Raw genomic sequence first — 12,987 nt, forward strand, 5'->3', positions numbered from 1 at the left:
CCACTGTCCCTCCATTACCACTGTCCCTCCATTACCACTGTCCCCCCATTACCACTGTCTCTCCATTACCACTGTTGCCCCATTACCACTGTCCCTCCAATACCACAGTCCAGGGTTATCGCTGTTCCCCTATTACCACCCTCCCCCCCCCCCCCCAATTACCACTGTCCCTTCATTACAAAATTTTTAGGGGTTGCAGATGGGGGGGGGGGGGGTTAAGGGTAGTACTCGTGTGGTCAATGTTCAGTGCGATTTTGTTTTGTTTTGTTTTGTTTTTTGACGAGCAAAATGTGTGAGAGGTTACAAGTGAGAGAGTTCAGTGACAATGTGTCTTTATATTGTCTTGAAGAGGATCAGTCACCATTATTCTAGCCTTTTATTACAAGATGGTTAAGAGGTGGCTCATGTATTAAAGTGGGAATGCAACTGGTTAGGAGTGAACGCATAAACTATTAAAGTCTGTTGTCATAAAAGGAGATGTACAATTCTGGTTGTGCTGTTTTTTCGAGAAAAGTGACTAAATTTATGAAGAAGAATGGATCCTATTCTATTTTCCATTTTTTTCACTTAAGATCCTCTTAATTGTTTGATGTAAAAACTTTGGATAATTCTTTTCCTAATACTGTTTTATCTTCAGAGCCATCTGCTATCATTCATAATACATGTGGAATCACCAATGGCATGGCTCAGAGGAGACTGTATTTTATTTGCGTGTTTTCATGTATGTGTGTTAATTTTACCAATTTATGTGAGAAATTGACCAGAAATATCTGAACGCCTCTACAGCATTTGCATAAAATGGTCAGCAAAGTACATGTAGTTATAGAGACAATGTAAAAGAAATAATGATAAGAGTTTTATCACTATATCTCTTGAAAGGTGGGATCCTAAAGCTGAGCTTTTCATGGTTGTACCTGTAATCCCATCTCCCAATCATGGTTATGACACAAGCCAGAAAACCTGGTTTCACACTGAAATCTCCTCCATTTGGCATTTCCATCTCATTTTCTCCTACATAGAGTTTGATCAGGCCAGCTTTGCACACTTCAGTACAGCTGAGCTGGTGAGCCCTGAACACTTTTCCTCTTTCTGTCATCAGCACTATTCTTCTCTGCTTTCTTAGCCTTCTTCTTCCCTGTGCTGTTCTTTCCATCTGTTGAGATTGATGTCAATGAGTCCTTGGTCTTTCCACCCTTCCCTGATCCCTTCTGCCCCTGAGCATCTTTTTGTGTCTTCCTTGGAGGTTGCTGCCTTTCAAGTGATGAGTCTGATGTGGTGGATCCATTGACAGGAGACCTTGAGTCTCGAGAGGCGTTGGGGGAGGGGCCATCGGGAGTCTTGACTTCTCTGCGTCGTATGTCTTGGGGATGGAGGAAGTTCTTGTCGAGTGGAGAAACAAGTTCTAGTTTGATGCGCTGGGGTGAGGCCAGGATACTCTTCACAACCTCCTCATGCTTGGCCCACTTGACATCCTGGTCATTGACACCGATGATGAAGTCCCCTTCCTTGACTCCGCTGGCCTGATCAACATTGTGAAGTGAGGACAAGGAAAAAATAATCAGTTACAAATGTGCCATCACCATACACGTAATTGGATCATTGTACACCTTAACCCGCTGAGGACCAGTCCCAAGTATACTTGAGCAGGTGTCTATGGGAAATGCATGTTGTAGCAAAATTAGTCCTTCCTCAATGGGTTAACAGTACACATTTCAATATAATTATGTTCACATGAATTAAAGAATCCATGTTGTCACTATTTCATCTGCAGGTTGGGGCTGGCTCTTCAAGTGAAAAACATCAAATGAATGACTGCAGATCCTTACACAGTAATATACTGTGATTTCACATTCCAACTGGCAAAATCACTCCAGAAATCCTTTCTCTAAGGTATTTGGTATGATCAAGCAGGCCTTCCTATCTCTACTACTTGACTGCCGACAAAGCATGATGCATCTCACTTACTACATGGAACAGATTTATCCTGGTTTGCCATTCTAACCTTCAATATCTAAACGGGACAGGTTGAAATGGACAGTGTATTAGTGATGAAGCATAGCACTCGGACATAGGACAGTTATGGGACAGTGGTCAAAATCCTCTTCAGTTCTCAACTGATTAAGAATGGGCAAGGAAAGTCACTCAACCAAGATACACACACCATACTATCAATTATGTGTTCTCAGAAAAAAAAAAAATGTCTGCCTAATAAATAAATCCTTCATATACTCACTGCAAAAGCCTACTACCAAACTGTCACAAGTACCTGCATATACGAGTATAAAATCCATGGAAAAATGTGTTTTTCATGTACAATTTGTGATTTCCTTTCCCTCTGAGTCAATCAAAAATGTGGATGTTGGTCGATACTCACTGCAGCAGCATAGCCAGGGTCCACCTGAGCAATGATGACCGGTGAGTCTCCCCGTACTGTGAAGCCATACCCTCCCATCCCTCTAACAATCTCTACAATACGAGGTGCTGTCCACTGGTTTCTGGCATTGAAGATAGCAAGAGGACCCTGTATACGAACAGACATCACAGTCATAAAATCACTATCGGTACTTTCCCAGTCATCCCTCTTTCTTATTTCACTTCTAAACTGCAAACACAATTTACCTAGAAAGTTATATCATTGAACATGGTTACACGTGTTGATTCCACGTCCCATTTGATGGTAAGAGCCTGCAAGTTACTGCACAGCAATACAAGAAAGTCATTGAATATACGAATGAACGTCGTTTAGCTGTTACATATTGGCTGGCTCCTGGCACCACAAACATTCCACCATGTAAGGTATCCGAGTAACAGTATCCTTATTTTTTCCATGCAGCTGTATAAATTCACTTCAATTTGTCAAACTGCCCAGTGACTTGAATTCTTTCTTCATTCATTGATTATCAAAATGCACTGTAAGTCTGATAAAAGCTATCAAGCCTCAAAGAGTACTTTGGACAACATTTTGTGTACAGCCTAATCTATAATTAAATAAGAAAGATTATAAAACATATGATTCCCAAACAAACAGAAAACCTTTCTGATCTTCATTGACATAAATTACAATGAAACTCTCAACAAAAACTACAAGTTAAGCAATACAATTCTGAGCTGATTTCAGTGTATATTAAATCAATCTATTCTCCAAAAAAAAACTGTAATGAAAACCATAATGAAAAGAAAAAAAAAATGAATATGTTTTTCCTATTCAAATTCCATCACTAAGGCACCATGCACAAATCACTTCACCCTTCTCATGAGTACACTTTTTACAGAAATATGAGTTCTTTACATAATGATAAACTTCAAAGCATACTCACAAGATTATGGAAGATGTCATGGACTTTGACTGTTGTGAAATCTGGAACTTGTGGCTGAGCAATCGTTTGTGTTTTACCTGTTGGTTGATTAGAACAAGAAAATAATATTATAGAAATCCACCAAACATACCCTATGAAGAGTCCAAAATTTTTTACACTTTACAAGTAAAGACTAAAACATATCCGTAACAGATATATATTTTTTTCTAACTTAACCTTAACATGGCCATAATATGTCTGCATAGATCATCTGCTTTCTTTTATCAAACTCAAAATCATCTCTGCAATCATATGTCATACTAATGTCACTTCCTTCCATTTTATAGCAGTTTCTGAAGTATGTTCATAAATCTTGTCTTCATTGGAAGCATGTGGGGCAGTCACAATACCACACATGCTCAAAGAGCTGTGAGAATAAAAAGCTGAGTAGATATCTAGATATCTTCTCACTCTGTATGACAGGAGCATCTGGTAGCTCAAAGAAGTCATCCTCCTCATCCAGGGTTTCGTAGCGGCTCATGGAGTAGCCATGGAACTGCTTGAGGACCTCCTTCAGTGTATCAATCTTGCGCAGCTGTTTTGAGAGGTCATGAACTCTGAGAGCTTCTTCATGGAGCATCAGGGCCTGTCTGATGTGAGCCTTGCCTGCAATAGCAACAACAGTATTAGGGAATATATTACTATTCATTGATCCATTGGGACTATTGACAAATGCAATTAGCAACCCCCCCACCCATGAATTTTCAAAAACTTTTTTTTTTCTAAATAATATTGTAAACATCACTTGACAACTATAAAAGTGAGAAAATGTGAGGTCAAATGATATCTTGTGTCTATGCATTGGCTCCAAGCATTTCTACTTTATGAACAGTTGACAGAGATTACATCAATTTGATCTGATATACTGTTTATTTTGCATCTTATGTTGAATAAGAAAATGTAACACATCAAGATGTATTTCTACTAATTATGTGACATTAATGTTACAAGAATATACCATCATTCTGCAATTTGTATTAGCCACGTATTTTGTTTGGAAATGAAAAAAAAAATGAATGAATGAATGAATGAATGAATGAATGAATGAATGAATGAATGAATGAATGAATGAATGAATGAATGAATGAATGAATGAATGAATGAATGAATGAATGAATGAATGAATGAATGAATGAATGAATGAATGAATGAATGAATGGATGGATGGATGGATGGATGGATGGATGGATGGATGGATGGATGGATGGATGGATGGATGGATGGATGGATGGATGAATGAATGAATGAATGAATGAATGAATGAATGAATGAATGAATGAATGAATGAATGAATGAATGAATGATTGAATGAATGAATGAGAATTCAGAGTGAATTATATCTCCCCCTAATCTGTTCACATGAAGATATGCTTGTCCATCTGATTCAGCATGCCCGGGGGTGTTTGATAAAGCTGTTCTTAAAGTTACAAATGACTTAAAAATGACTGGTGATCAGTTCTTGTGCTGAATTTTTGAAATTCTGATAAGTATAGCACATCTGGGCCCCATTTCATAAAAGGTTGATACCATGACAACTCTTGCTGGAATGACAATTGTCATGGTAACGACAAGAATCCAGCTTCCTGATTGGCTGTTGCTATTGGAAGTTGTCATTCCAGCAAGAGTTGCCATCCTAACATCTTTTATGAAACTGGGCCCAGAACTGATCACCAGTCATTCGTAAGTGGTTCGTAGCTTTAAGAACAGCTTTATGAAACACCCCCTGGGCTCCATTTTATAAAATATGCTAGGATAGCACCTCTTGCTGGAATGACAACTTTCCATAGCAACAGCCAATCAGGAGATTGGATTTGTGTTGTTACCATGAAAATTATCATTCCAACAAGAGTTCCTGTCATATCAACTTTTTATGAAACGGGACCCTGGTCTCATAATCTGGTTAAATGAAGACAGGCTTGTTGTCCATTCATCATGCCTGGTCTCCTTCAAAGAGAGGACCCTAGTAACATGGGGGAAGCTGGGTGATATCTGCTGCCCTCAATGGTCTCACCTAATCGTTTCCGTTCCTCCCATGTCTGAGGGGGATTGACATCTGTCTTATCTGCGTTGGTGTTGTACATGGCAGGGAAGAGCCTCAGCAGGGTCTCCATGTCATAGTCATTGTCTGTAGTTTGCAAAACAGGTAGGAGGAAAGAAAACTAAGGTCAGGGCTGATAGTCTTTATCATGACCCCTGAATGTCTTTTGTAATCTAACACACTGCCTATGGGAATTCATTCAGTGCTGTACAAAAGTGTATAGCTACTTCAGAATCTCACATAGAAGAGGTTAAGTCTCGAGCCCTCAAGTGCGTGACAAACCCTAACAGGAATGTACGCTATCTCCATTCCCTAGAGAACACTCTTTGTCTGGTTCTATAGGATAGGAGGTTGAGATCTTTCCCTGCATTTTAGTCTCATACGTGAGGAGCAAGTCACTTGGGAGAATTTGTGTCACATGAACATTATGACTACTCCTCATATACAAACAGCTTCCTGTGTATAAATACATATACTGAAAACAGCTGACCATGCACCATACATGAAACTTTTTGTCAAAAAGAAGAAGAAAAAAATAGTAAGAGAAACAACTTTTATATTTAAGAATGACTATAGGTTTTCAGAGGGCAAGTTCATTGTGGCACTTCCATACTGCAGTGGTACAAGTTTATGTCATTTTAAGAGGAACGTGTCTGAATTACAGACACCTAAAGTCTAATTTAACACTGATTTATCTTTATAAAGCTTATTATCAAAAGTCATGGACAGTAATCGTCAATTTTATGTCATGCACTTCATCTATTGCACACACTTGACAACAGCTTACATCACAAAGCTGAATACTTTCAAACTGTGGTGGCAATCTAAAAACTCATTCACTTTAACATATCAAAATGCAAGATATTACGGCTTCTCTCTCTCTCTCTTCTCTTCAATAATCATGGAAAATGTAATGTAATGTCTTTACAGCAATGATGCATGTGTTCAAGTTCAATGATTTTTCTTTCCTATCTGACTAATACTTTCTGTCCATTAGGTGCTAAGATCTTCAACCCACCTTGCTGGTTCTTGCTGGGCCCTACCACTGCTACAGCCGCATAGTGGTGTGCCCTGGCCTTGAAATGTTGAGACTTGACAAGGACCATAGAGATCCAGGAGTAAGGGATGTAGTCTTTCACTGTCTCCTGCATCATTAGTTTGTGTACCTTGGTGTACATATCAGCCACCTACACAAGCAAATGAATGATATGGTTTTAAGACATTTCTACAAACAATCAGTCTTTAAGGGAACTCTGCAAAATGGTTTAAAAGCTACTTCAACACCTAAATCCTATGCCTGACATCCAGACAGTGAATGCATTTGAATCTCGTTTTAACCAGTGTTAGTAAAATCATTGGAATTACAAGTGGGAAAATCTTCTTTAATACAAATAAAGCAGTAATCTAACAAATACTTAAATGCAAGATCTGAGAATTGAAAGTAAACCTAATTGTCAGCATAGTCTTATCTAATAGAAGGCAATTCTAGTTTCTATCAGTTAATGAATTTCTAAAGAACAAAACAATTAAATATTGCTAAAAGAGTCAATCCATCCTAAAAGGCTAACAAAATATCCTGGTATGAAATGCTGGACTGGTGATTAGTTTATTAGCTCCATGCTTGTGAACGTAGTTTCGTTCTTTTGATATAGATTGGGTGCAGCGATAATTTTTCTGCCTCTCCTAAGATTTTACACAAACTTATGAATTCATGCCGTAGACTGAATTAGTCTGAAAAACAGGTTGTCTGATTCAATCAAATTGATTAATGTTGTCAGCTGTTTTTCAAAAGCTGAAGGAGACCAGACATAACTTCTTCAAAACATTCTCCCTTTCTCCTTGTTCGTTATTATTTCGCACCACCACACAACTGCAGCCATACATGCACTCTGCTAAAGTGCGTCTACCTCTTAGTCTTGACCACTTGAAAGCCCTATGAAGCATTGTGATTGTGATGATCGCAATAAAACTATAATTCTCAATGATATCATTATGAAAGCACACCTTTCTACACACGGTCCTTTCAAAGAAACACAAGAAACTAATAATGAAGACTTTCGTGAATGGCTTCTTTCCCTTTAAACATACAAATGCTGACTGAAAGTCAGTTACAGTCTGTGCACAGAGACTATCATTCCTCCCTGAGTTATAGACCCAAGAAACTCTTGGCAAATACCTTTTATTTGTTGCCTCAATTTCCTCTTGTTTTTATCCAATGTTAAAATCATTCATCCCACAAATCAGTAAGTTATCCATCAATAAAGGGTCTAATCGCATTACTGTCTTTAGTTTAACCATGTTAACATTCAGTGAATATGTGCTTTATGAGTGTAAAAGAGCTTTAACATTAGTTTCATTATATTTCACTATAACAAACATGCACTGTTATCACTTAATATTTGTTACGATTATTATAAGCAGTGTAAAATTCATAGCTAACTAATTGAATTGAAGGTTATACTGGTCTAGTAATGATAACTCATGACACAAATGTGACCAGGAAGACTCAAATATTGTATATTGTGACATGGCAGTTATTTACATAGCTCTGGCATAGATATATCAGGTGTTTGTATTCTTGTTTTGGCTCCTGCTGATATCATGAAGTGAGGAGTACTTTTCTGACCAAAAAACAAACATACAAAGGAATTATTTGCTTATGTCAGAGAAGCAGTCAGGGTAGGTGGGGGAGGCAAATTGGCAACCAGGTATTTTTAACGAAATTTTACACTTTGTAATCAGGCTCTATACTTAATTCATTTAAACCTGCATAGTTCCACTGCTTTGTTGTTGTTTTTTAACCTTCAGTAAGATGATCGGACAATGGTAATATCTATTCTACATCACATTTTTTTTTTTCTGGTAAAGTCCTAGATCCAACTTATATAAAATAATTTAGTTACATTGTTGCTATCCATAATCTTGATATTTCAATTCATTTCTTCGTTAAACCTACTGACACAAGCCAACACACTTACTTGTTCTTTAATGATGTACATGATATACTGTAAAACAAGGAATGTTCACATGCATTTTAATTTTGCGAATCTCACGAGAACCAAGATTCCCAAATTCAAAATGCACTTTATGCATTGAATGCCAGTGACAATTCATGAAAAAAGGGCCGTTGGCTACAATTCACAAAAATTTCATTTCCGAAAATATCTTGCTTTTTAGTATCAGAGAGAACCTCACTGTGCATAAATTCTGCAGGCTACAGGCCCAGAGTGGCTTCAATCCCAAGTACTCGGTGCAATTATAAAATTGCTTGGTTTCTCTAAACCCCCATGCCTTATAGATCATTGGACTTTGGGGCACAATATGCTAGGTAAGTAGATGAAAAGTTCTATGTCCATTCAATGCAAATTTGGAACAGCAAAAAACATCCTACTTCCTCAATGTCACATGGTCAAAGTTTACCCAAGCCTGCTAACAATCATATACCATGTTTTAACACAACAAGTTCTCTTACATATTGCCAGGCCTTACCTGCGACAGCAATGAATCATCGAGGTGAATGGATGTGCCTGAAAAATGCCTTCACAATTTTAAGTGCTGCTTTACTTCGTGCTGTTGACCTCTTGGATGTTTGAACACAATGTAACATAATGATATTTAAATATATCTGATTTTAGAAAATTCCATGGACACCAAAAGAGCTTTTGGGAAAGGTTACTACAGGTACTGCGTCAGTCTTTCCAGCAACATAATGTGTTAACCTTAGACAGGTTATGAAATGAAAGAATGAAGCAAACTCAAAATATGATAAAAATTGTTTTCATCGAAACAAGCAATGTGAGGAAATAATCAGTGTAAGCTACTTACAACCGAAGCTTCTTTAGCCACACTGCAACACATCTGCACGGTCTCCTCCACCCCGTCTAGGACAAGCTTCTCAAAGATACACTCCTGAGCTTGAGCCTGTAGAAACATCACAGCAAAGAGCAAGCCATGCATTGGTGAGTTCTTTGAGACTTTGTGACTTGAAGACTTTCTTTTAGAGTTCGGATTAATCAACTGCCACAATGACTGGAGTCTGACTTGAGCTCTTTTTGAGCTTGAAATAATTTATTTGTGTATTGATTTTCATCTGACTCAAATTTTGATTGAGTTTGAATTGACTGCTTAATGTCTAACTTAAAGTATAATTCTGACTGGTTTGGGGCAAAGGTGACCTAATTCTGGTGAGATTCCAACTAAAAATATAACTTAAACTTAATCTCATAGTTAAGTTGATTGATAGTTGACAAATTATTCTTTTGCCGGGAGGCAATTTAAGTGACGCTTTGTCACATAAGTGAAATGTCTACTTCCCAATTCACGCAGGAAATTATGATCAAGTATTTGAAAAAACAAAATTACATTTAAGTCTCCACATATTATAATGTTTACAATTACTTGATATTATAAACAAGTGAAATGAGAATGATGCAATGGTTCTACATACAGTATATACTGATGATACATAAAGATTTAGCTTGCTTACAAAATAAGCACAGTTTCTTTTTAATCGCACAAATGTTATGACATATTGATACTTCTTTCACATTTTGAGATAATTACCTATCCCTCTGCAAATGCAAATTACGATGCACTATGCCATTTCATAGCCAAAGTCATTATGTATACAATATGATCATTAAAACTGATATAAAGGTATAAAATATAAAATGCAAGTTTCTAGATTAGATAATATTTTCACTTGGTGGTAAACTAGGACTGAGTGTATGGGTTATTGGTGTTACATTTCTGTTCTAATTTGTAGAATGATTCCCATGATATTGTCTGTTTTTTAAACAAGCACTAATCTTGTGATTCACCCAACATTTCACAAGGCCAATTAACACTGCTTTCCCCATGACGATTAATCCGGGGGGGGGGGGGGGGGGGGGGGGTGCATTCAAGAGCATTATCCCCATATTCAAAACCCTGAGATAATGTTAGACATTCATGAAATTACACATTAATGTGTCCATATTTTGGTTGAAAAAAAGTATGAGACACAAAGAGCAAATACACATCTGTCACTTCATATCATTCAATGTGTCCTAAAATGGAGAAGATTTTCTAACATTACCCTTCATTTCCTCATGAGTCATGTGAAAGCATTCCTTATTTGAGAGAGACATACAAAGTCATCTTATTATGTTCCAGAATTTCTGCAGCTTATGTCACGTGTTCAGAAGATATTGAGCTAAAAATATACAAAAGCCTGATTTGAGACAATGGTATTACCCCCTTTTAAACCCCTTGTTTAAGTTCAAAGCAGGCATCATCAGTGCAGCTGTTTATAAAACAGGCACTGAAGCAATTTGTATGCATACACAGTTAACTTAGAAAAAATGGCCTTAATTCTTAACCCGTTGAGGACGAGTACCAAGTATACTCGGGTAAGCATCTATGGGAAATGCGTCATGTAGCAAAATCAAACCGTTAACGGGTTAAGAGTTTCAAAGATCAAAGCCATAGTACATCATGTACATGGTAAGATAAACACTTATCAAGATTATAAAGAGAAATTTTGAACTCTACTCTAAAGGGTTGGTTTGCAGAATGTTTGCAAACATGCTATGAATTAGGTATGCAAGACAGTAAAACACAGATATGGATTGTACAAAAAGTATTAAAGGTGCATAGTCCCGGTAGTGCAGAGGGCGCTGTTGAATCAAAGTGCCAATCACCGTTAGCATTGATACAAAGATTGCTGAAGTTGAGCTGTCATCAAGAGTAAAGCGCGTAAGTGTTGCTAGGTAACGTTGCCTTCGTTGTCTTCTCTGTGCATCACCCAGTCTGTAGTAATGCCAGGGTGCATGCCTATGTGCTTCTTAGTATGACATCACAAAAGAAGTTTGCTAAAGCTGTCATCCCCCTCAGCCGAACCGTGAGCCGAACTGTGATCGGACCACTGACTACAATGGATCGGACTTCTTTGGACTCAGAGAAATGGGTCAAAGCATAAGCGCTAAAGAGGAGTCGATAGCGTAGGTCTCTATAGGAAACTTGAGCCGCGTACGTATTCAACTAAACCACCGGGACCATGCGCCTTAAAATGTTACATCAGAGATTTGATTGTCAACATGTATTGTAGGTCTGAGAGGAATCTTTAGTCTAAATATGGATGGAACAGCTGATATGTGTCTTCTATTAAATGATTGTGTATGATGGAATAGTCAAGAATGGCATTCTTCCTCTGTTGAATTACTAAACATAACCAAGGTTTCTCTGCTAACAATATCACCCCAGGTCTTGTTACAGATATGATGTGAGATAGTATTTAACTCACACTAGCTTAAAAAATGTTTTAATTCGATAGGAAATATGGCTGTCAAACTGTTCAATATTCTGTTTTCCTTTCGACTGTGTCTTATTTACAGTAGAATAGGCCTACATACTTCTAACCATCATTTTCAGTTTAAATTGTTGCATGTCAAACATAAGAAGCAGACAAGGGAGCTAGCATTATCAACACTGTAACAATAACAAACAAGAAACAACAATAAAAGTGCAATGGGAGTCAATGGGTCAAAGGTTGACTGACCAGCATTAATCCACCCAACATGCCAAGGACTGGTGCACTCATGTCCATACTGGGAGCATGACTGAAGTTCTCTGACAGGTATTTGAAGGATCCTGCTGCTCTCTCCAAGTAATAGACAGCCTTGGAAGCACCCTCCTCTGTGGTACGATCCTGAGAAGAAAAGAGAAGCAAGTTTAGGTCATGAAGAGCCTCTTGTAAAAAAAAATGATATCAGATGTCATAATCCACTGCCTTACCTAATAATCATGGGGGGGGGGGTGGTCATTTTGCAAATAAGATTGATACATTAACATTTTTCCTTTGTCACATCAAAATTGCATTATAACCAAATAATAAAGTAAATATATATATAGATGATGATCTTGGGACCTGAATCTTTGCCATGTTGTATTAAACAAGAATTTTGTTATAACCACGTTCGTTATAACGGGAGTATGCTGTACACAGAATCTCAATTATCAAAGGTCTATTTCTACTGAATGCAAAATATCAAATAAGGATGAACAACCACAAAATAATGATACGAATGTATAAATAAATGAAAGAAAGATATTATTCAGAGGGGTGAAGGTTCAGGTGCAAGTTTATTCACTCTGTCTCCCTCTACAAATTACATTTGTTAAGATCACAACTGCTGATCTGTAAATTAACAAACATGTTTGTTAATTTACATATAAGCAGTTGCGATCTTAACAAATGTAATGTGAGTTGAAATTAAGTCAGCCCTGGCTTTTCTTCATGATCTGAAAATTCAATTTTTGCACCAATTGATGCAACAAGACCATACAAGTCACAAAAGGGTTGTTTTGGCTTAAATGGCCATGAAATAAAGGGTATCGGCAATCTAACTGTTCATCAAATTTCCACACAGTCCTAATGCAAAAGCATTCTATAGTCAACAAATCAAAATGCTCCATACAATGTAAGTACTATCATTTTGATGTTGCAAAGTGAAAGATGAAACAAAAAATGAAATCAATTTGTAATTCTGTGCATCAGTAGGAATGTTTTCATTGGTTTGATGAACATGTGCAACATGTGGAAGGCTCAAAATA

General features: G+C 37.4%; 1 protein-coding gene across 2 annotated transcripts in view; it reads right to left on the minus strand.

The window, feature by feature from the left end:
* Positions 1 to 276: 276 nt before the first annotated feature.
* LOC140232679 (rhophilin-1-like) overlaps positions 277 to 12,987 on the minus strand; it is a 54,903-nt gene continuing 42,192 nt past the window's right edge. For both annotated transcript variants that reach the window (XM_072312787.1, XM_072312788.1), the window contains 8 exons: positions 11,933 to 12,082; positions 9,220 to 9,315; positions 6,413 to 6,581; positions 5,368 to 5,481; positions 3,768 to 3,962; positions 3,318 to 3,394; positions 2,375 to 2,521; positions 277 to 1,520 (listed from right to left, as the gene is read on the minus strand). In XM_072312787.1, the coding sequence (XP_072168888.1) occupies positions 1,047 to 1,520; positions 2,375 to 2,521; positions 3,318 to 3,394; positions 3,768 to 3,962; positions 5,368 to 5,481; positions 6,413 to 6,581; positions 9,220 to 9,315; positions 11,933 to 12,082 (1,422 nt within the window). In that variant the 3' untranslated portion in view covers positions 277 to 1,046. The remainder of the gene's footprint in view (positions 1,521 to 2,374; positions 2,522 to 3,317; positions 3,395 to 3,767; positions 3,963 to 5,367; positions 5,482 to 6,412; positions 6,582 to 9,219; positions 9,316 to 11,932; positions 12,083 to 12,987) is intronic.

The sequence above is a fragment of the Diadema setosum genome, chromosome 9, assembly GCF_964275005.1.
Source record: "Diadema setosum chromosome 9, eeDiaSeto1, whole genome shotgun sequence".
NCBI classification, from domain to species: Eukaryota; Metazoa; Echinodermata; class Echinoidea; order Diadematoida; family Diadematidae; genus Diadema; species Diadema setosum.